Source organism: Perognathus longimembris, chromosome 16, assembly GCF_023159225.1.
Source record: "Perognathus longimembris pacificus isolate PPM17 chromosome 16, ASM2315922v1, whole genome shotgun sequence".
Taxonomy (NCBI): Eukaryota; Metazoa; Chordata; class Mammalia; order Rodentia; family Heteromyidae; genus Perognathus; species Perognathus longimembris.
Window position 1 is genome coordinate 16,468,231 of NC_063176.1, and position 24,212 is coordinate 16,492,442.

The window sequence follows — 24,212 nt, forward strand, 5'->3', positions numbered from 1 at the left end:
ATGAACAGGTCCACTGGCCAGCGGAGAAAGCATGAAGCAGGCAGGCTCATCGGGTTACTGCTTTGGTCTCCACCATGTGCCACATGACTCCTGCCAAAGCTGGCTTTGGCAGATTGGCAATGCAGCCTGACAGATCACCAAGTAAGCAAAACAAACCACAGGGTAGCAGTTACTTTACATGATTTGTGTGAAATAAATGCCTGAACTGTAGATGAGTCATAGCATAATGAAAGATTGGGGCTCCAAACAATGCACCAGTGTTTCTCCTTGTCTTAGCAACTGGTGCAGAAAAAACCTTGAGTGGATATAGTAAGATAAACAAAATGGCTTCGGCTCTACCTTTTACTGCAAAAGCATTAATCGTACTAGAAAATGAAGCTCAGTGTGGCAGTTGGGCCTTTTCAGGGTCGCTAATTCTAATCCCCTAAGGCGACAGCTAGTGATACACCACCGTGGTGAACAATAGATACCCCACGCAATGTGGTTGGCTCATTCCCAGAGAAAGTGATTCATTCAAAGGCAAAATATTTAAGATTAAATTCATTCCTACAGCTTTTATATGCAGAACTTATAAAATATACACCAAAGGAAATCCCAGGTCTGATTTTAATTATAGAGGAAAGCACCTCTATACACAACAGGTACATTAAACATCATTACTTGCCAGTTTTGACAGCACATAAAACAATCCAATTAATCTCTAGACTGCAAAGTGCAGCATCTCTGAGGTGAAAATTCTACAATGAACTACAAATGAGTATGTTAGGCTGCTTATTTCCAAACTCACATGCAGGAATGCCTAAGATGACCTAAGAAATACTTCAGTTAAAAGTGGTAAGACAATCCTTCAAAAATGCATTGAACTCAGAGCCAGGGCCCCTACCAAGGGCCCTCAGGAGAAAAGTCAGCCCATGCCCTCTATCCAGCCAAACAGTTAAGACAGATTATCTTTCACACTCTAATCAAATGTGAGCTGGGTTAGGAAATCTTCAAGCCGAGCTCAGTGCGGCAAAAATTCCATTCTGGCCTGAGTCTTCACTTGTGCTGACACAAAGGAAACAAAACTGACTTCTACACTCAGAATGTCTACCATCTGCAGGAAGACAGGGCACGAAACAACAACTAACAAAACAAAAGGCAAGGGAGAAGTCATGCGCAAAATAGTATGGCGGATAGTTTGAGGGGGGGGGATCCTATGCCATCTATGAAGATCTAATGGACTAATAAAGTGGGTGTCACAAAGGGGCTGCAATCAACACCAGGAAGAAACACACAACTTTATAGAAAAGGTATGGAAAGCGCCATACAGAACACACTAAAATCTGAAGTGTGACACAAACTACTAGAAAAGTCCAAGGGGTCGGGGTGGTAAGAGAATCTAGAGCTCAGAATATGTTTTAGCATTGGGGCCAGAAAATGCCATGTGTGATTTTCTGCATTCCAGCAGTGGAAACTGTAAGGGAAGGGGAGATACCAGGGGAAAGGCTACAGACATAGCCCTCTTCTTCCTCCCCCTCTCTTTGCAGTGCTGCAGTTTGAATTCAGGGCCTTCAACTTGCTGTGTGGGCATTCTACCACTTGAGCCATGTCGCTCCAGGTCTGCTTTTTCCTTGCTATTTCAGAGATGAAACCTAGTGAACTTTTCTGCCTGGGCCAGTTTTGAACCACAGTCTCCTGAATAGCTAGGATTACTGGTATGAACTACCAGCGCCTGACCATTTATTTTTAATGTTGTTTTTTGGCCAGTCCTGGGCCTTGGACTCAGGGCCTGAACACTGTCCCTGACTTATTTTTGCTCAAGGCTAGCACTCTGCCACTTGAGCCACAGCACCACTTCTGGCCGTTTTCTATATATGTGGTGCTGGGGAATCCAACCGAGGGTTTCATGTATAGGTGGCAAGCACTCTTGCCACTAGGCCATATTCCCAGCCCTATTTTTAATGTTTAAAATCAAATGTAAGTGCACTTTACTCATCTAGGATATCCTAACTAGGAATTCACAATCCCTTTGCTCTGATCTATTTATGGTTCTTTTATCTGTTTACTAATGTGCTCACTTTTTCACCTCCAGTTCCAGCATCACCAATGTTCTATGCCCAAACTCTCTTCTCCTTAAAGTCCCAGTTCAGATTTCAACTGTAACCATGCCTACTACCCTCTGTGGACTCCACTGCTCTAAGCACTTCCTTTGAGTGTCCTCAGCCCCTACATCAAGGACGACTAAACAGTGACACAGTACAATCAAGCTCCTCACCCAAGGTCTCACTAAATTAGAACCCCAGGCTGTACTAGCATGTACATTCTGACTGCCAGGAGGCCCACTGATTTCTTTCTTCCTGATTTTTGTTCTTGTCTAAATTTCTCAATAAACAACTAAAATAACCTCAAGCCCCATCTGGCTCCCTAAGTCCATTTCTCCATGCTCTACTCTGCCTGTACCCCAATTTCCTGAAGCCACCACCACTTCTTTTACATCTTTTCTTTCTCTAAACTTTTAGCTTGGGAAGTGTTTTCACCAATATTCAAAGTGTTTCATAAGTCAATTCGCCTTAAAAAAGAAAACAAGAAGTACATTTTCCTCTTCTCAAAGTGTTAATACAGATGCCGCAGCTAACAGTGTGGAGACCCAGACAGCCTGGGTCTTGCTGGACTCCCCACCCAGCAGTGACACCCCACAAAGCTCAACTAGATTCTCCTTCCTAAGTCTCTCAGGATGGCAACTGTCTTCCACACACGATGCATTTCCCACCATTAGTAACACAAAGAGAATGGGGTAGAGGGGTACATGACCATCCTCCTGTCCTATTACTATTAATGTCTTGTACCACATTCTCTGTTTTCATACTGACTCCCTTTGTTTATGCTGTGTCATAGTCAGTTTATTGTGCATGTGGGTTCCCTTTATCTAGTCCATACTCAAATAGTTAACCATAAAAGCGCAATTCTAAAATGTGAACATGACTAAATTACTATCAAAGGTTTTGTATGTTGCTTTTGACACTTGGTAAGAATGTCCAGATTATTTGAAGACAGGAAAAGGAATTCTTTCTCAAGCTCACATGTTCTCAAGCATGAAAAAAAAAATGTTACAAGTAACAAGAAATTCTAAGTCTACCTTAGGAGTCTATAAAACAAGAAACAAAACTTTAAAATTCAACAGAAAACATTTGCTTTGGGGTAGACGATTTTTAAAACATGAGCAGTATTTGTAGCCTCCAAACACAAAATAACAACAAGGAAATTTTAATTACCCTAGTGTGATCAGTACACACAATATACGTATATTGAAATACCATGCTGTACTACTTCATAAATATGGACAGTTATTATATACTAATCAAAATTTTTAAGAAATGTTTAAGGAAATGGAAGTCGATTTCATTATTTCACATTATATATTTTGAATTACTTATGAATATGTATAATTCAAAGCAATAATTTTTTAATATTTTTAAAATAAAATGAAAAAAATCCATAAGGCTTAAGGTTGTAAGAATGACTGAGCCAGGCACTGGTGGCTCACGCTTGTAATCCTAGCTACTGAAGACGCTGAGATCTGAGGATCATGGTTCAAAGCCAGCCTGGGCAGGAAACTCCATGAGGCTATCTCCAGAAAAAAACCAGAAGTGGCTCAAGTGGTAGAGCACTAGCCTAGAGGACAAAAAGGCTCAGGGATAGTGCCCAGGCCCTGAGTTCAAGCACCAAAAAAAAAAAAAAAAAAAAAAAAGACTGTAAAAAATATAAAAATAATAATAGAATGCTTTCCTTAATTCATGAAGTTCATTTCAAAGTTCCAAATTTTGCCTAATGCGAATTCTCAGGATTCTATTATTTGTAAATTGGAATTAGAAAAAAAAATCTAAAGTGGTTTATCTAAAGGATAGAACTGGAAATTGGACCTCTAATTACTTAAATACTGAGGCCCTTAGATTAAAACATTAAACCTCACAATCCTTCGGCCAAAGGAATTAAAAGAGATTAAAGTGGGCTTGACAAATTACCACGGGGTTAAGGGGAAATGCAGAGAGAAAGTAGGCCGAGCTTAATGAGGGAATGCAATGAGGGCACCAGAGCTGGAGATGCGTGGACTCTGAACCTCTATGGGAAAAAGCTTGTCAATCCGGTGGTTTTGACAATAATAAAAGAGAGGAACAAATCAGTGTGAAAACAGCTGCTGAGAGAGAGCTTGGAAAATGTGCACCCGCAGTAAAATTAACCTTGGCAAATATGGTCTTTCAAATACTGTAGCTCTTGGCAACTGGAGAAATATGAGACAGAAAAAAAGTAAGTCTGTTATGATAACAAGAATCCGGATCGTCTCTGAGGAGGAATCCTGCTAAATAGCTCCTGACCCCACCAAAACAGCCCGAATCAAAATGACTAACTGAGCCATCCATGGGACGCTGCCCCCTCGCTCCCCACCCCCAAGTATCTGCCTTCCTGTCCCTGAAGACTATCAGTTGGCTCAGAATAAAGCACAATTAATCTAGAAAAGTGCTAAAATGACTTGGGTGGCTTTAGGAGAGCCTGGGAGAGCGTGCAGTCCGGGCAAATTCCAAAGTGTTGCATGTCAGTGTCTTGGCAGAGAGACTGCTTGCGAGACCCAGGGGGATCCAATATCCATCCACAAACATCTCAAGTGTGAAAACAACCAGGAGGAACAGGAATTGCTTCTCCTGGTACCGAATGTACTTCTGGCATTTCAGAGAAGGAACAGAAAGTTAAAAACAATTCCAATTAATACCACCCCAAAAAAGATCTCCCAGTTTCAATTTTATGCCTGCCTCTTGAGCTCCGTGTATGCAATTCCATTCTTCATGCTAACTTATTTCCAGCAATTTTAAAACTTTTCAAAATGGTCTTGCTTACATTACTTAAAATATTTCTATCAGAGTTAAGTCGCTTTATGTTTTTTAATTTTCTGACTTCCAGAATTTAAAGGTGGAAATTCTACTCAGCAAACTGAAAGTTTCTGAAGAAACCAAAAACCTCATTTTTAATCTAAATTCTCTCTAGTTTTTAAGTCCTGGCTCAGAGGAAAACATAGCACACATGCAAAGGAAAACAACCTGCAGGCCTAATCCAGTCTCAGGCTGCCTGTTGGTTGCTTCTGCTCAGGTCTGCAGGTCACTTGCGACTATTTTTCAAGCTTCTATATTTAGCTAGTTGCAGGTCTAACCCTGGCCAGTCTCTAGAAGACCCAAGTCCCTCACTCAGCTATTCACTGACTATGGCTGATTAGTCCTCAGCTCAGGCACCCAAATCATCAGGGAGCCTTGCATGCCAATCCACTTCCTGCTTTTGTAGTCACTTCCTGAGGTCATGCCCCCTGCCCAAGCTGACAGAGCTCTAGCTCATGAATCTAATCTAAATTTGTTGCACAGGTTCAGGAATCTTTATCCTAAATGCCTTGACAAATTTATATGGATATACAAAGATCCCCAAATTTAGAGATCTCTAGATTTGGAAATACTTGCATATGCGTGAGATGCCTTGAGGATGGGCACAAAATTCACTTATAGAATATGAAATTCCTCTCTGTAGGACAAATATAAGCAAATAAAAAAGGTATTTTGAATTCATTTATTGGCTGTTTATTTTTAGTGCACTGGGGTTTTGACTGCAGCCCATCGTGAGAGATCAGGGGTGAGATTTTCCTGACACCTGTGTCGTGTCCAAGCTCAAAAAGTTCTGGCCTTCAGAGTATCAGATTGTCAAATTAGAGATGTCCTGTTGGTAATTGTTGACATAATAAAAATATTTTTAGAAAATAGAACCTTTATGGCTGGGAATATGGCCTGGTAGTAGAGTGCCTGCCTCATGTATATGAAACCCTGGGTTCGATTCCTCAGCACCACATATATAGAAAAAGCCAGAGGTGGCGCTGTGGCTCAAGTGGCAGAGTGCTAGCCTTGAGCAAAAAGAAGCCAGGGACAGTGTTCAGGCCCTGAGTTCAAGCCCCAGGACTGGCACCAAAAGGAGGCGAAGAGGAGGAGGAGGGGGAGGTGGGGGAGGAGGGGGAGGAAAATAGAACCTGTAAAGCTGTGTAAGAACATTCTAGCCCACCCCCTCAGCAAGTTACAGCAGAAGAACAGCAAACAAGAGCCTGAGTCCTGGGAGGTGCCCTGGAAAGCCCACACTTGTCCTCCTGAGACTACTCTGATATACAATCCCTCCAAGGGAGCCTTCTGCCTGGACCCACCCACCCCCAACTTCCTGGGGTCCATGGCTTCTGGAACAGTTCTCACTTCTAGTCTGTGAAACAAACTGCATGAGAATCAGATACACATTTCTCAAACTACCTAAGGTAAGGTCTGGGAAATTTTATTTCTAATAACTTGTATTTTTATTTTGTTTTGTTTTTTTGCCAGTCCTGGGCCTTGGACTCAGGGCCTGAGGACTGTCCCTGGCTTCTTTTTGCTCAAGGCTAGCACTCTGCCACTTGAGCCACAGTGCCACTTCTGGCCATTTTCTGTATATGTGGTGCTGGGGAATCGAACCCAGGGCCTCATGTATACGGGGCAAGCACTCTTGCCACTAGGCCATATCCCCAGCCCCTAACTTGTATTTTTAGCAGGCTTCTCCAAATGATTCAACAGTAATGTGCTGGTTGGGCTCAGAATAAGTGAAAATAACTAATGAGCTGCGTTCACACCCTGGGAGGACATCTTACAATGGTCTCTATAGATAATGTGGCAGAAGTCTGAGACTCACACTGCTCCCTCTGCCTAGAATCTACAGACAGCTTAACTTCCCCAACTCCTCTCAGATGCCATTCGAGCGGAGCCCTTCACTGAGCTGTTTGGCTCTGAGTCACAGACTTTTGTTACCATTCTTACCACCGCCTGGCCTCTGAGATTTGTCAAACTTCTCATACAATCACAGTGTGAGTGTGTGTGAGTGGGTTAATGGAATAATGCCAATTACCAACTTCATTATTAAAGTCCAAAAAGATCATAGTCACCTGCTGATTTTTCTTCACATTTTGTAACCCCATCCCCAGCATGAGACATGCCACGCAGCAGAGGCAGTTCTAAAGTGAAGGAGCATGTCAGAGTTAGCTGCTTAATTCTACCTTGAGGGACACCAATAGGACGTCCATCATGTATCCTCACAACCAAAAGTGGGTTTCCACAATCTTCAAATCACTTCATAATAGGGAAGTCCTTCTTTGTGAGGTTTCAAATACTAGGAAAACTTAACTCTGAAAGTAGGAACTCGGTGTTCATGTGAATGAAAGTGAATCACTATCAGACATTTTTTCCACTGTGGGCTAAATCACAGTGGGTTAAGCCACTGAAACTAATAGGTCTAATAACAATAAAAATAAACAAAAATAAAAATAATGTTTTTTTAAGAAAAAGGAAGACTCAACTTCAGAGCCTGGTGCTATGAGTAGCATTGTATTCTGACCTTTCTACAAGAAACCAAAAGAGGCCTCAAGGAAAAGTGTGATGGCTTTGTGGCCACAAGTCACAGTTAGAACTCAACCCAAATGTATCTGAAGGAGGAATGAAGGAGAGCCATAAAAAGATGTTTAGGTATACCTGCCGAGACTCAACATTTTAATAGCTACTATATATATAAATAAATCTTGAAACTCTTTTCTCCAAGCTTGACATCTTCCCAGCATTTGGGTTTCCATACATGACTTCCAACTAACTTGTCAATGCCATGTGAATATATAACAGCTCCTAACTTCCATAAGCGACCTTGGTTTTCGAGGCCAGCCCTATCTCAGTAGCTGAGGTCAACACATTATTCTTACCTTTCTAATAAAAACCCACCAGCCATCTGTGATGCCTGATTTCCCCTTGACCCCAGGCCATTCCACCCGTGCTCCCCACAAAGCTCTAGCTGCCAAATAAAGGCAGAGTGTGTCTCACCCAGGGCACCGCTAACCTCCCTGCTCCACGTTAATCTCTTACCGCCATTCTTCATCCAGGAGCCAGAATGATCACTTCCCCAAATGAAAGTGGATGTGTTACTCCCTGCCCAAGATCCTCTCATAACCTCCTTTCACATTTGAATCACACCCAACCCTCTTACCTGGCCCACAGAGGCCTGCAAGCCTCACTTTTGCCCCCACTCCCATGTCATCTCACGTTCTCCCCCACGCCTTTAGTCATCTAGCCACATTTCCTTCCCTTCTGTTTTTAATAAAGTTATTCCTTTCCCCAAATGCAAGCCTTTGTACTACTTGTTTTTTGGTCTGAAATGAATTGCCTCTGCTATCTCCTGCCTCTTCTTTGGTAACCCCTCCAAAAGAAGGCGACCATCTAAAGGAGGCCGCCTCTCGTTCTCCTCACTCTCATGGCCCTCTTCTCCTACAGCACTCTTGTTAAAGCCTGTCATTTCCATTTATGTATCAATTACCGATGCCTCTACTAAAACCAGAGGTTTGTCTAGCTCAACCTCAGCTCCACCACCATGACTGACCACAGTACACACGGTAGAGGTTCGTATCATCAGGTTAAATGAATAAAAACAGAAAATAAAGATGAAGGGGGGGGTGGATATGAAGCCAAGAAACACCTAAGCATGGAAATTATATTCCCCAAGGCTAGGCTGCCTTGATGACACAAGTCCAACACACATGGAGTTAGACATTTTCCGGCTCAGTAGAAGAGAGTGCTTGCCTACCATGTTTGAAGCCCTAGCCAACATCCTCGTGGCTGCAACCAAAGCCACCACCAGACAAGTTGTCAGAAAGACCAAAAAGAACTGGGAGTTCTAACTCTGGCCCTGATATTAACGAACTTTTGGCAAAATGAAGTGAGTTCCTCCTCTTTGATCTTATTTGTAATACAAAAGGCTTGTGCTTATCTTTAAAGTGAGATTTCAAATTCAGCATACAATTTGGTATGTTAATCTCTGCTTATTGTATGCTTATTGTTGTGATATGCGGAATCAAACTGAGGGCCTTGTACATTGAAGGCAAACACCCCATGACCAAGCTACAGCACCCCCCACCCCACCCCCCACCCCCCACCGCCCTTGGTATTGTGAGAAGGTCCTCCTGTGTAGCTCAGTGACCAAGAACTTCCTGCCTCAGTCTCCTGGGTGTCTCTGATCTGACAACTCCAGTGCTGGGAATATCACCACAAAACTTCAGAGTCCTTCCTGCCTTGCCCTTGGCAAGATGGCTGCTCACTGCTCTACATCTTCCAGCTGACACAGACAGACCCTTGCAAGGAAAGCTGAGTGCTGTTTTCTGGTCCAAGCCTCTATTTAGTAAGAATAGTAACCTTTTCATTATTTTTTCCATTAGGATCTTAGGAAAAACAACACTTTAACTATAAAAATGATTAATCGCCCAAAAGAATATCATTCTTTTAAAAGTACTAAGTACAACATGAAACCAAATACCTTCCAGGAAGTAAAACGACACAGAGTAGTATAAAAGAAATCCACACTTGCCTTAGAATGAAGGAATTCCAAAAGACAAGGCAACTCTAATTGGGTTCACTTTTTAAATATTTTGTTATGGAAGCTATGGCGAATGGGTGGAGACAACAAAATAAATCACAAAGCCCAAAGAGCCAGGAAAGGGGTAAAAACAACAACAAATTTTTCACCACCTTAGGACTAAGGAAGCAAATGCCTACCGCCCAATACTAAAAGCACTCAAGGATATGGCTCAATCTCTGCTTCAGTATTCAAAGTTCACCTGCTCTTGGGATAAATTCACTGCTTTCCTTATTCTCTCATCTGTTTTCAAAATATAGACAGGAGATTTTCGAGTTCCTCATTTTAAAAAATTCTTGCCAGCTGCCATTGGCTCATGCTTGTAACCCAAGCTGTTAGTCAAGAAACAAAGACCTCGAGGATCGTGGTTCAAAGTCAGTTAAGTTAGAGCAGAGTAGTTTGATAACAGCCCAGGTAGAAAAAGTCAGCGAGAACTCATCTCCAGTTAACTAGCAAGGAGCAGGGCTGGAGGTATGCCTCCAGTGGTAAAGCACCAGCTGTAAGCAAGCAAGCCCGTAGGAGGACAAAGCCTCTGCCTTCAAGCCCAGAAGCAGCCCCTCCTGCAAAAATATCTTAATTACCCATTTTGTTATATGCAGTTTTGAAAATCAATGCTAAACCTTTGAAACATGAGAACTTTGTTAAAAAAAAAACACACAATAATAATGCAATCAAACTCAAAACCTAGCCAGAAAAGAAAAAAGTAAGTAAATAAACCTAGCCAGAAGGCTCTAATCTCCAGATGCCTCCTGCTTCCTTCCAAGCTCCTGGCTCATCTTCTCCCTCACGTGCGTCCCCTGGAGGCCTCAGTTTGCCTCACCATCAACTTCATGCTCTGGCTCGCCCGCTGCACCATAGTGTCCCAGGCAGTTGGTACCACAGATGCCCCTGGCATGAGGGCTCTGGCAGGAGCCAGAGTGAGCTGTCACATACAAAGAAAGCTGACTGTAGATGATGTATTTACATCTACACAACTGTTAATAGCAGACTCATCTGTGCCAAGAAAATCCCATTCTCCAAACACCAAATCTATGGCAGACCTTGTGCATTTCAAATGTCCACTCCTCAGAAAATGTCCAAGGTTCATCTAAAATAGTTCTGTGTTTGCATGCCTAATAAAGAGCAGAAACTTTCAGACTTAGGATAAATCTTGACTGACTTCTTCACTCCTGCCTCCAGTCCCAAGAAAGCAGGAAGCTAACCAAGAGCCTCTGCCTGAACCATCTGCTAGGAAACCTGCTGGCTGAACTCACACAGGTTCGTTGTGGATGCACCTAACGCCAGATGGTTTGCATCCAATTACCCTCTAATGGTTTCAGGGATGCAGGCTCCTTCCTCCCAGTAGACTGATGCCTGGGGGCAGTACCAATACTTCTTTGGCATCATTTCCCAAATGAAAGCATATGTTTGGGCATTTGGTAGACTATGCCAATACTTGCTAATGTGTCCTGAAATTGTTTGAAAGCATTCTTTTTGGTCTTTTAGGTTTTCAAGAAAAATGTTTGCTCCCTTGTGTGTGTGTGTGTGTTTAAAAACCAGCAAGACACAATAAACCTAATTTGAGAAATAAAGCAAAGGAATTCCCACTAAGTTATTCAATATCTGAATTAAAAGATTATAAAGTAGGCTGACAGGCCATAACACAGCACAAATGCTCAAAAAACAACCCACGGAGTTTGAGTTGATCCCTTTAAGTTCTGCCATCTGGGCTAGTTCTTCCATTTGCTTAACTCTTCCTTTCTGATTTTTCCCTGGTCCCCAAACAACAATCACTTTCTAAAAGACATCAGAGGCTCAAGTGATATCCAAGGACAGAACACCAAGTCTCCTCTAAACCAAAAGCTGACAGTTACTAGGAACCTTCACGATCAAGACTAACTTTCCAGTCAAAAACCCTAAAACCTTATTTTAATTTTTTTTAAGTAAAAGGAATTTCACCTTCTCCCATTATGCAAAACTGAAATCTGGATAACTCGATGGATCTGCAAATAAGAATGTTTATATAATATGTGGGCCAAATCACAGACTTTTATAGACAATCTCTTAACATTCACTTCATGGGAAGGAGTGCAGGAGTTCAAGACCAGCGTGGGCACCATAGCAACACCCCATTTCAAATAATTAAATTCAATTCACACACAAAGTGCACTTCCAACACTTCACTTTCCCCTATTAACCTTAATTTTAGAGTGGCTACTACCACTTTAAAGTTTCAGTAACAGGATATGTGCTCCACTTCTCCTTTCAAACACAACTCAGCCATTTATCAAGAGAACACGATAAGGAAATACTTTTTCTTAGCTAAAAAAAGATGACAGACAATTGGGCTGGGGGCTGGGAAGGTGGCTCAGTGGTAGAGTGCTTGCCTAGCATGTAGCCCTGGGTGATTCCTCAGCACCACATAAAGAGAAAAAGGCCAAAGTGGCGCTGTGTCTCAAGTGGAAGAGTGCTCTAGCCATGAGCAAAAGAAGCTCAGTGACAGTGCCCAGGCCCTGAGTTCAAGCCTGAGGACTGACCAAAAAACAAACAAACAAACAAACCAACCCACAATATTTTTGGTTACTTTTAAACCCCAGAGTTGAATAACATCTTCTACAGGTGACTCACTCTTGAATGACATGTCACCGTATGCCCACTGTTCTTTTTCAGATGGTAAATAAAATATACAGCAACAGAACTTCAATTTAAAAGTTTCTTATAATTTACAAGGAACAAACCTTTAAAAAATACTTTCTTTTCAACATTTGGACATCTTTGATTTTACTTGACTCAGAAGAGTGGGACTAAGTTTTTTAATGCAAAACTTTTCCTTGACATCATTTAAAAAAAAAAAGAAAACAAGAAAGAATTAAAAATAATTCTTAATCTTGGATCTGGTTGTGGACTATATAGAAGACAAATAGTGCTCTTAAAATCTCCAGATTATACCATGGCTCAATAAAAGATTTTTGGGTTATGTTTTGTTTTGGGGAGAGGGTGGTTTTTGACAATGTGAGGCTCTGAAGTCAGGCACTGTGCCTTGCTGGGCAGCATTCTATCACTTGAGCCACATCTCCAGCACTAAGGGGGGAGGGGTAAGTGTGTGTGTGTGTGTGTGTGTGTGTGTGTGTGTGTGCGCACAGACACAAGTACTAAATCCTAAACTCAGGGCTTGAGCACTACTGTCCTTGAGTGCTTTTGCTCAAGGTTAGCCCTCTGCCACTTTGAGCCACAGCTCCACTTCCGGTTTTCTGGTGGTTAATTGGAGATAACAGTCTCAGGGACTTTCCTGCCCAGGTTGGCTTTGAACCGTGATCTTTAGATCTCAGCCTCCTGAGTAGCTAGGATGACAGGCATGAGCCTCCAATGCCTGACTTAAGATTTTTTTAAACCCTTCTGCAAACAACGTTACAAGTTGGATTGATTCCAGCACTTGAGAAGCTTAGGCAGGAGGCTCTCAAGTTCATGGCTATCCTGAGCCACCCAACAAAAGGACATCTCCTACCCAAAGAGAAAAGTCACATTTCAGTATCTGATCCACACGCATCCTGAGTTTTTCATGGATGAACAGGCTCCTAAGCCACATGAATACACCACCCCAACATTACAGACTTACCTCCCCACTCCTTTCTATGTCAGACATTGCAACTTACCTCCACTGACTGGGAAGGCATCTTCAGCCTGGTGAGCTTGGTTTTGGCAGGCACTTTTAAGTCTGTTTTTTCAAAGGTCTGTGGTCGATAGTCTTCTGGCGGTGATTTCAGCTTGGGAGACTCGCTCAGCGGAGCCTGATCCTGGCCGTCCATGGGCCGGACGTAAGCAGTGGGCTTCTGCTGCATTGCAAGACTTTTCGATGGCAGAGAGGGGGGTGGAAATGTCTGAGAAGCCGGCTGGGGAGGGGCGACACTGAGGCTGGTGACCGCTACCAAATTGTCTTGAGGGGTCTCTTTATCCCGAACCTTCACTACCAGGTCTTTGGCAGACTTGGCTGGGCAGGAGCTTTTACTGTTGTTGCTACTGCTGTGAAGCTTGTTGCTTGCCTGCATCCTGGGTAGCGTTTGCAGGTTGGAATGTACAGGTGACAAAGGAGGCACAGGGGAAGGCAAAGAGGAGATGAAGGGGGAAAGTTCCCTTTCTGGAGCTAAGTGTGTCATCAAAGTACTGTGGCCTTCATCAGGCCTGGGGTCCCCTTTCTTGTGATGAGTGGAGCTGTACCCCTCCTGACCAAGGCAAGCGGGGGCCAGGTGCTGGCTGTCTGGTGGCCCATAGCTTTTGGCGTGGAGATTTGGCAATGGTTCCATTCTTGGCTTTGCCATCTTTGGGTTGTGGCTAATGTTACCAACAGAAAGTGGTCCAGAGGCAGGAGTGTGAATGGGCTGGTGGTGGGCACGTGTGTGGAAGGAGTTAGACGGAATGCTGCCCCCCTTGTCAGGAAATGAAGGGTATCTTGGCTTCCCCAACCTATCTTCAGAAGCAGCCAGACACTGAGGGTGGGATTTGGTGCTAAGGAACTCCTTCATTTCTTCATAGTTTCCCAACATGTTCTGTATTCGACTTGACAGCTCATCACCTTTTGCTTTCTAAAAAACAAAAAGGGCACTAGAGTCAAGAGACTGGGGTGAGCGGGGGGGAATCTAAGGAGAATAATTATTTTAAAAATCTATTACACTATTAAGGAGAAGGAACTTCTCAACTTAATGTGTAGCATACAGAGTTTAATGGGGGTTTTTTCCCCCCTCAAAAAACAATCTCTGTTGTAAGTTATTTCCACAGTTGTAATACTTATCTGAAATCAGTCAAGAATGAAACAGAATCATTCATCACAGAGCACAATACAGTGATAAATCAGCCTTTCATCTTCTGGTTTAGAGTGAATACCTTGTAGGGCTCTCCAAAAAGAGGAATCTTTTCAGGAAATGCCTCCTTCTCTTGGTGAATTTCCTGGTTGCGTCTTTCCTTCTCCTTAATTCGAAGCAGGTTTCTGTCTTCATTGTACAAGCTGTTTCAGATGCCGCAAAGGAATGAAAACAACACAATTCATCAGTATCCAAGTTTTGTTGTGCACGTGTACTAATGTGGAGAACGGCAGGCCCCTGGGAAGAAGGCGATGAGGGGAGCATAAAGAAAGCATAAGCCCTTCACCTAGCCCTAGACTGTGGTGTCAGATGGCTGGGGTTCGGGATCCAGGAGCCCACACCCACTCTGTGCAACAACATCATGAACCAAGACTGACTCCAAGCTGAATGGTTTTACAGGCAATGTGCCATCATGAGATTTTTTTTTTTTACCTCCAGCTTGCAAAAATATGGGGGAGAGAAAATTTTCATCTGAAGGAGTCAGCAGGATGGGAACTTTAAAAAGACTTTGCCTGGATCAATCGGTATTACACACTTTGGAAGATTAAAATCAAGTCTTATTTCCTAATTAAAAGACTACGAAGCACCCAAAACACCATTTCTTTCTTTCTGGACCTTCTCTGCAGGATTATCTTGGCATGCAAATCCAAAAGGGTAATTTTTTATTTTTCATGTCAAATGTCAAGGAGGAGACTATCCTATTATAGATCTCAGCCATCCCTACTGAAAATGTTTTCCAATTTGACTGCCCTACTTAAGCCACACAAACATGTATCCTAGATCACAGACCTGGCACCAGAGGGGTTAAAAGCACTGACTGAGGAACAAATTGGAGACCAATGTGGAAAGACAGGTGTGTTTTAGCTAGCACATAAACCAAAAGGGGGCTTGCCTCGCCACCTCACAGGCCACCACATTAGACCCTCACATGTGATCACCAGCGAATAAGAAAAGAACTGTTAAAAAAGACTTTTGGGGCTGGGGATATAGCCTAGTGGCAAGAGTGCCTGCCTCGGATACACGAGGCCCTAGGTTCGATTCCCCAGCACCACATATACAGAAAACGGCCAGAAGCGGCGCTGTGGCTCAAGTGGCAGAGTGCTAGCCTTGAGCGGGAAGAAGCCAGGGACAGTGCTCAGGCCCTGAGTCCAAGGCCCAGGACTGGCAAAAAAAAAAAAAAAAAAAGACTTTTGTCTTCACAGGCTTGTTTCTGGGACATCTTCAGCCTCTTCATTCTCAATGCTTTCTTTTTGAAAGAACAGGAAAACACTCAGTTGCCTTGGCTGTGTGAAGCTTTACAAATACTCCCTCTTGGCCTCTCTACACTCTCGTCATCTCTCCTATACCCCTTTCACAGGAGCCTACTATTCTCTGCCTGTCCCATAGCTCATCTTCTAACTCAGCTTTCCCCATAAAAGACTGCCATCCTAGCCACTCAGGAGGCTGGGATCTGAGAATGAAGGCTCAAAGCTAGCCCAGGCAGAAAAGTCTTAAATAGGTAAGAAATGTGGTGCTGTAGCTCATTGGTACAGTGCTAACTTTGAGCACAAGGAGGCTCAAAAACAGTGGCCAGGTCCTGAGTTCAAGCCCCAGGACTGGCAATGATCATGATGATAAAATGATCTGCTATCCAGGCACCAGTGGCTCACATCTGTCCCCTAGCTACTCAGGAGGCTGAGATCTGAGCCAGGTAGCTTGAAGCCAGCCCAAGCCTAAAAGTCTATGATACTCTTCTCTCCAATTAATCACCAAAAGGTGGAAGTAGAAGTGGTAGAGCACCAACTTTGAACAAAAAGAGCTCAAGGACAGCACCCAGCATGAGTTTGAACTCCAGGAATGGCATTAAGGAAAAACAAAAACACTTTATTAGATGACAAATAACCATATCAGATTTTATGAGAACTCACACCTACCAAGGAAGCCATTTATTGTTTGTAAACATTCTGAAAAAGAGGACATGCTAAAGCTGAAATTGAAACATTCTCTGATCGGGTCTGAATGTGTTTTGTAGACAATTAGACTTTCTTCTGGGAGGCAGTAGCACAAGAAACTTGACCACTCAAGAATTCCTTACAATCATTTCATGGTATTGCTTATTCTTGTTGGTTCAAAAGGCCACATACCATTCACATGCAACCATAGAAGCCACATAAGAATACTGGTTAGGAAATCAGTTTGTTTCTGCCTTCAAAAAAAAGCTTGTCTTTTTGCCATTGGGGGCCAGGTTTCCGAGAGGTGGAGCCTGCAATGACATTCTGCACAACTCCTGTCTGCCCTCCTCAGAAATGCCCCGGGGCGGGCAAGCTTAGCTTCAGTACACAGGGGACTGGTAGTCAAGCTGGATGGCACCACAGGAAGTTTCCTCTTTCTGGTAACACTAATTACACAAATGCCTCCCTTAAAAAATAAGGGAGAGTTCTGGTCACTTCAGAGCTATCCCCCTCTTTTGTCTCAAAACACAGACCTGAAAACAAAGCTAAGAATAAAGGTGTGAACAGTAGCACCTCAACTAACTGGCTGGTGGAGGTCTTTGTATAATTTCACATCCCATTCCAAGATCAGCTATGTCGAAGCACAATTACACTGGTTTAAAATTACTAAAATATTTCTAAATTGATCAGCTCAGGCTTAGCTCAGCAGCAGATAGGCTTCATCATGTTTCTGAATTTTCGTTCTAAATTAATGAAAACTGCTACAGAAATAAGGAGAAACCCCCAATTAGACTATTCTTTCATAAAATTCCTACCACTGGCTTATTATTATGTGATTCTAAAATCAAAGAGCATCCCGTGGAAAACAAATCCTATTAAATTAAGGATTCCAGTTAATTAGGGCTTTACTTCCATTTGTTTCAAAAAAAATTTTAAACCCATACTAGGAATTTATTGGCAGCATATGCAGTACTATACCATAGGAGACTATGAGACTTGATGATTTTTAATTCACCATACTCTTAAACTGAAAGCCTGCACACAGTGTAGTGAGTAAAGACGTGAATAAATGTCACTGTCAGATGAGTTTTGTAGGGTCTGACATGGTGAGATTCCTCTCCCCAGTTCCCTCACTAGACAGAGTGGGGGCTGACAGAGGCCCACAGGAGGCCACGTGCCCCGCCCTGGGCTGCTTCCTTTCTCCTTAGAAGAAAGCCCTTTGCCAGTCACACTGGGTAGATTTCTAGTTTACTTCACTTTGACTTCCTGCAAGTTTGCCATGACTCGGAGAATGCTTTATTAAATGCTCCCAAGCAACTTTTTTCCAGGAATACCTTTTCATTTTGCAATCAGAGAAAAGGTAAATTTTAAAAAATAAACCAACAAGCAATTCACAGGGTGAGTAAACCTTTGTTCACTGTTTTCAAGCCAAGATCAAAATGAGCAAGAAAGGGGTGGATGAAAAATGGTTTGAATGAGGGGATTTTTAGGGAATGGCTTACACAATTTGCCATCTCTGTAATTACCTTTAAATAATTACAAGGTAACAACTATCACTTTAATAAAGGTAGCCCCCTCTTCCCCTGGAGAAACAGTTTCACTTTCATACAGTCAGGACAACCTTACCCCAACATCAGCATGGTGAGAAGTTCTCACTGACCCCATCTGCACATAACAGCGAGTTACAAGCGCCCTCAGCTAAGTCTCCACAGTGCTTTGCATTTTGCTGGTAGGTTCTCAAACTTCAGTGCACATCAGAGTGACATGAAGGGCTTGTTAGCAGAGCTTCCATTCAGCAGACCCGAGGCAAGGCCTGAGATGTGTAGGGTAAACAAGGTTTCGGGTGTTTCTGAGGGGTGAAGGGAATGCATTCTTTAGGGGGGCAGTGGCCAGGCTGCGGTCCCCTCACTGTACTGGGTGCTTGGGCAGTACTGACAGGGCCATAGCACACCACTCTTCCACGCAGGGGAGCGTTGTTAGCGTTGTGCAAAAGTGAAGCTCGGAGATCTGACTTACTGATAACGGTAGACCTGAAAATTCAAAGGCCTGGCAACAAAGCTATGTTTTCAAGCCACTGTTCACCCAGCCAGGCTTCCAGACTTGTGTTTAATGAGATAAGGATGACAAAAATGGCATGGTAACTTATAATCACCCAGAATTCCTTAGTCCAAGGAGGCACCCAACAACAGGCATTGTCCTTGCCAGCACAGCCACCTCAGATGTCTAGTCCAGTGTAGTCCAGGTCTGTTCCTGAGTAGGGACTTAACATACCCTAAAGAACTTTGAAGCCAATGGCTCACGCCTGCAATCTTAGCTACTCAGGAGGCTGAGACCTGAGGATCTCGAGTCAAAGCCAGTCTAGACAGAAAAGTCCCCCTAAGACTCTTACCTCCAATTAACCACTCAAGAACCTGAAGTGGTACTGTGACTCAAGTGGTAAAGCGCTAGCCTTGATTGAGCACAAGGAGGCTCAGGACAGTGCCCAGGCCCTGGGTTCGAGCCCCACAATCAATCAACCAACCAACCAAACAGAAAGACCTTTGAGAGAGGGACACTGAACAGCATGGAGCTGATCTTTAACTAAAACAAAAAACAAAAATCCCTGGGTCTAGGAATGTGCCTGCCTAGAATGTATTGAGTCCTGGGTTCAATTCCTCAGTACCACATACACAGAAAAGGTCAGAAGTGGCGCTGTGGCTCAAGTGGTAGAGTGCTAGCCTTAAGCAAAAGAAGCACAAGGACAGTGCCCAGGCCCTGAATTCCAGCCCCAGGACAGGCAAAACAAAACAAAACACACTGCACTATAATTCTTATTTTAGATGTTTTTGTTGCTTTTTTTTTTTTAACAGACTTAGGTCACTGACCCCATAACAACCTCTGGGCTTACAAGTCATCTCTAATGTGCTAAGACAACTTCGCACTAATTCTCTCAAGGACAGGCTGTGAATAACCTTGCACCAAAGTAACCATAATATGGCGAGTATCAGGCTCAATCCCATTTACTTCTCGCTGACTGACCTAAGCCATGTTCCTAGAACCTTGCTGCCCACTTTCTGGTCAGCTCCAGAAGTCCCACCTGAGGAGAAAAACAAAACAAAACACCAAAGTCATGTGGTGGATGGAAGTAGCCAGCCACCCTCAAAAACATGCACACGGTGCTCAAATATGGGGACAGAGCGAAGTTGATCAGTTTACGGATAATGCAGCAGTTACCAGAAATTTGTTTGTTTGTTTTTTTAAATCTTCAGATATAGAATAAATTCAACAGCCACATTCTTGCAGATCACATAAGGCTATCTCTGAGATCCACCAGAGGTGGCAGAAAGATCTTTAAAAGAATAAGTCAGAAGACCTCCATCACCGCATTTCTTTAAGGTAAATAAACAATGAGAGAGATGTGGCTTCACTTCTGAGCACTCACCGTGCAGGACAAACACAAGCCAGCTGAGGGGACCGGGCCACAGATGCTCTCACTGAAACACTCATACTCCAACTCAACACAGAAGCGTCTGGAAACAGAAAAGGTGCCAGGGTGCTCTCACTTTGAGAAGTGGTGAAAATTCTAAGCAAGTCAGAGCTGCTCGAATTCCTGAGTACAGCCCTGGAGTCAGCCCGCGCTGGGGCCGGCCACTGCAGCCTGTCACGACTCATTTACTTTGCTGGGGGGTATTGGGTGGCACAGAATGTGTTATGGAAGTATTTAAATATGAACTAGTAGAAGCAATGTCTTTCTCTCTCTCCTTTGCACAAGGAAACAACCTAAGTGGATGAAGGAAAATATTAAGAGACAGGGCACAGCACGCCTGCTCTGGTATCATCTGGCTGAAGCACCCTCACCCAGGCCGGAGCCCATGGGCCCTACTGCTAAACTAGGTTAGTCACGCAGGACCGCTACATGCCATTCGTGCTTCCATGGCAACTCAGGCCTGGCCGTGCACAGCTGACTAGCCATTTATCACCCCTGAGTGGTCACTTCACGTCGATGATACCAACTCCCTTAAAAGTTTAAATCTGCCCTGCAGAGCTGAGGGCAATCTCTCATATATTTATCTCTGTAAGCATAAAAGAGACATATGGCCTGAAGGAAAGGGAGAATCCTAAAATCAACGGTGCATATTAACTCTGGAAAACATCAAGTCTTCTTGCCCTTTGAGCAGCACTATGCTGATTTGAAACTGGGCAAGCCCAAGCTTAGAAAATGACACTACATATATACCACAAAAAGACAGAGGCAAAAAGACAGATGTGTTTAGTTCTTGCTAAAAGTGACTCTTTGACCCTGGAAAGCAACTGTGCCTACCCCCATCTTCTGGCCTGTTTCTCCCTCCTCTACTCCAACCATCTGACACCCAGGAAACATTTTTGTACATATGGCTTTATGGGGGAAAAAATGTCATATACTTTAAAGCACACTATTAGTTCAACATTAAATGGTATCCCTCCAAATACAATTTAAACACAAGAAACCAACACAGAATGGGAATGTGCTTAGTGGTAGAGTGCTTGCCTAGCATGCATCAAGCCCTGGGTTCCAGTCCTCAGTACTACATAAACAGAGAAAGGCAGAAAAGCGGTGCTGTGGCTCAAGTGGAAGGTGCTAGCCTTAAGCAAAAGAAGCTCAGGGACAGTGCCCAGGCTGTGTTCAAGCCCCAGGGCAGGGAAAGGGGAAAGGACAGAAGAGGGGGAAAGAGAGGGAAAAGGGAGGAAAGGGGGGAGGGAAGGGGAAGGGAGGGGAGGGGAGCAAAGTGATTCCATGTTTGAAGGCAAAATACTGTTGCTTCAAAGAATTGAGAATTCTCACTTCCTGCATGTGAAAAAATCTGCAATAGGCTTTCTCACAATTAAAAATAATACTTTGCTAAATTTTCATTCTTACTACCACCTCCATCATTTAAAACACAAGCACACCACACACACAAATGAGGAACTTGTTCCTTAGATACTAAGTCTTACAGTCTGATTACACAAAATACCATTAAGTTGTTTTTCTGGAGAGGACTCCAGGAGATCATCTCATATATATTAACATACTCTGTTGTGCATGTATGTTTTCCACAGAAGGCTAAGTCCTATTATAATTTATTATAACAGTTGAAAAGTTTTAGATTACTGCACTTTGCAAAATTACAACCTTGAAAACACTGCTGACATAACCTTTTGCTCAATCACTGTCTTGTTCAAGTTAAGACACAACAGTGAAATTTACATTCTTCTGACTGATGATTAGAAACTCTCTAGGACTTAGAATTAGTAAAATGCTTTGCATATATTTAATGATACTGCAAGTTTTAAATAGAGATAGACTCTACCTAGGCCAAAACACAGTCACATAAACTTTAATGAGGCATCATATTAATTTACCTTTCAAAATGAACCTGCTAGATACTTCTGTGAACATGCTAGTGTGCAAGAAAGGTCTGGAGGAACACCTATTACAGAAACCTCTGAAGAGGCACACGAGGTCAAGATGTAGAGTTTAAGTGGTAAATTAAGTGGTTTAAGCTTAAGTGGCAGTACAGATTATGAAGCATTTTGTTAGCATCCAGTTTTGTTTTGGTATTCTTTGCAAAAGAAAATATTCTTTAATTATTTTGGTAGTTAAAAACTCTAAAATTAAGAAAACCCTTTATTCATATTCACAAAACAAAATAAAATCAGAAGTAAAGAAATATCATGAACTGGGAATGTGGCTTAGTGGTAGAGTGCTTGCCTAACATGCACGAAGCCCTAAGTTCAATTCCTCAGTGCTACATAAATAGAAAAGGCCAGAACTGTCACTGCGGCTCAAAGGGTAAAGTGCTAGCCTTGAGGGAAAGAACTTTAGGGACAGTGCTCAAGCACTGACTTCAACTGGAAAGAAAAAAAAAAGAAATATTTTCTAGCTGGATGCTGGTGGTTCATGCCTATAATCCTAGCTATTCAGGAGGCTGAGATCTGAGGATCACAGTTTGAAGATAGCCTGGGCTGGAAAGTCCATGAGACTCTTAAACCACCAACACGCTAGCAGTGGAGCTGTGGTTAAAGTGGTAGAGTGCTAACCTTGAGCAAAAAAGCTCAGGCAAAGTTCCCAGGCACTGTGTTCAAGCCCCAGGACTCACACACTCTCACACACACAAATGTAGTTTTTGTTTTTGTTTTTAATATACACTAACTCTCCTAAGGAGCTCTGAAAACTGGCCACAGCCCAGAGCTATTCCAGGTTGTTTCAGAGCCGTCTGCAGCCAGCACAACTTCTTTGTCTATAGTTCACAGGAGAATATGGTTCAGATACAGCAGCTGGTTTACTTTTTTAAGTTGGGGGAGGCAGTGTAACCCCATTTGTTTCTTACAGATCATACTAATATATTTGGAGAGGTATTGTTGACATATCGAATGAAAAGCACAAAAACTTTGTCTTCTTCATTTGAGTTTTTCAGGGGTAGGAGGGAACTGTAGGTCAGGCTGGGCAACTCTGACAGAAACAAAACAGAAAAAGACGTGCCAGAAACCATGTCTCCTGCCTATCAAATATAATTAACAAGTAAAAAAAAACAGAGCCCACTGAGCAAGGCCACCACGCAAACACAACCACACAAACCACACCAGTGAAAAGAAATGGCTTCTCACCTCAAAGATTTGGCAATCTGTAGCTAGGGGATAATGAAATACAGAAACTACCACACACACACACCCCAAAGTGGCAGCAGGTTCACCTGAGATTCTGTCTTCCCTTTAGTGGGAAAGGTTGCTGATGGTCAGAGCTACCCTGGCCCTCAGCCTTACTGGCACCACTCATTTGGCACCAATTAGAAATACAGGCAGGGCTGCTGGCTCTTCCCCAGTCTGGTCTACACCAGCCTCATTACTGTGTCATTCTCCACACTCAGCTGACCACAAACGAGGCTGCTGAGTCCATCTTATGAGAACCACCAAGGTGGAAAACCCCTGCAGTCACAAATTTAAAAAGAACGCAGGCAAGCAAGCTTAAAGTCAGTTTTAATGCTCATTTCATTTATTTCACTCCCTCTTCATCTTAAAGATGTGGAGACATTAAACCTATTAAGCAACCAAAATTCAAATGAAGTGTATTGGACTTCATTCCTCACTTGGCGGTCACTCAACCAGCTGGCCTTCTTCGGGCTCTCTGTCCCCACACCACTGCTCCTTTGATCTTCCCCCAAACTCATGAATCTGATCTTCAAGCTCCCCTCCTGAAACACTTCCTGAGCCCCCTGCTGCCTACAGAGCCACAGCTCCTGTGGAGAGGGAGCTTTAAGCAACTCTTCCCCAGTGGCCTCCCTGCCTCTCTCCACCCCCTGCTCCCCGGCCCCCCTTTTACTTACTCATCTCTCTACCCTGCAGCAGGAGGGTAGAGAGGCCGGGAAGGCACGCCTCACCCAACTCAGTGTCTGGTTCCTGATGAACTAAGGGCATCACGGCCTTTGTCTCTGTGGGTTAAATCTGCAGTTGGTGTGGATACTTACCAAGACTACATGGACTTACATTTGCCTAGAGATGTTGTTGGGGCTTGAACTCTGGGCCTGGGACTGTCCCTGAGTTCTTTTTGCTCAAGGCTAACACTCTACAACTTTGAGCCACAGGGCCACTTCCGGCTTTCTGGTAGTTTGTTGAGGTTAAGGGTTTCAACTTTCCTGCCCAGGCTGGCTTTGAACACCATCCTCAGATGTCAGCCTCCTGATCAGCTAGGATTACAGGTGTAAGCCACCCACACCTTGCCAGATATTTATTAGACCAGGAACTGCTTAAGGGCAAAGGACTACTGCTGACAGCACAGGGCTTAGCAAAGTGGGCTAAATATGTATCTCTGATGCATTCAAGTATTGTATTACTCAAACAAGCCGGAATTCTACCCAATTCTGACAGTCTGTTATTTAGTGACACAATGTGATTCACTGGTACCTAAAACTGTTTTAACACACTATTTTGTCCATCAAATGACTCAAACCTAGAAGGAAGCTGATGACATCACTCCTTCCCA

The 24,212-nt window shown here is 43.3% G+C and overlaps 1 protein-coding gene across 1 annotated transcript in view; it reads right to left on the reverse strand.

The window, feature by feature from the left end:
* Positions 1-24,212, reverse strand: part of Aff1 (AF4/FMR2 family member 1) — a 127,570-nt gene that overhangs the window by 74,593 nt on the left and 28,765 nt on the right. Inside the window, 2 exon segments of the mRNA XM_048364541.1 lie at positions 13,101-14,027; positions 14,326-14,446. Of these exon segments, the coding sequence (XP_048220498.1) occupies positions 13,101-14,027; positions 14,326-14,446 (1,048 nt within the window).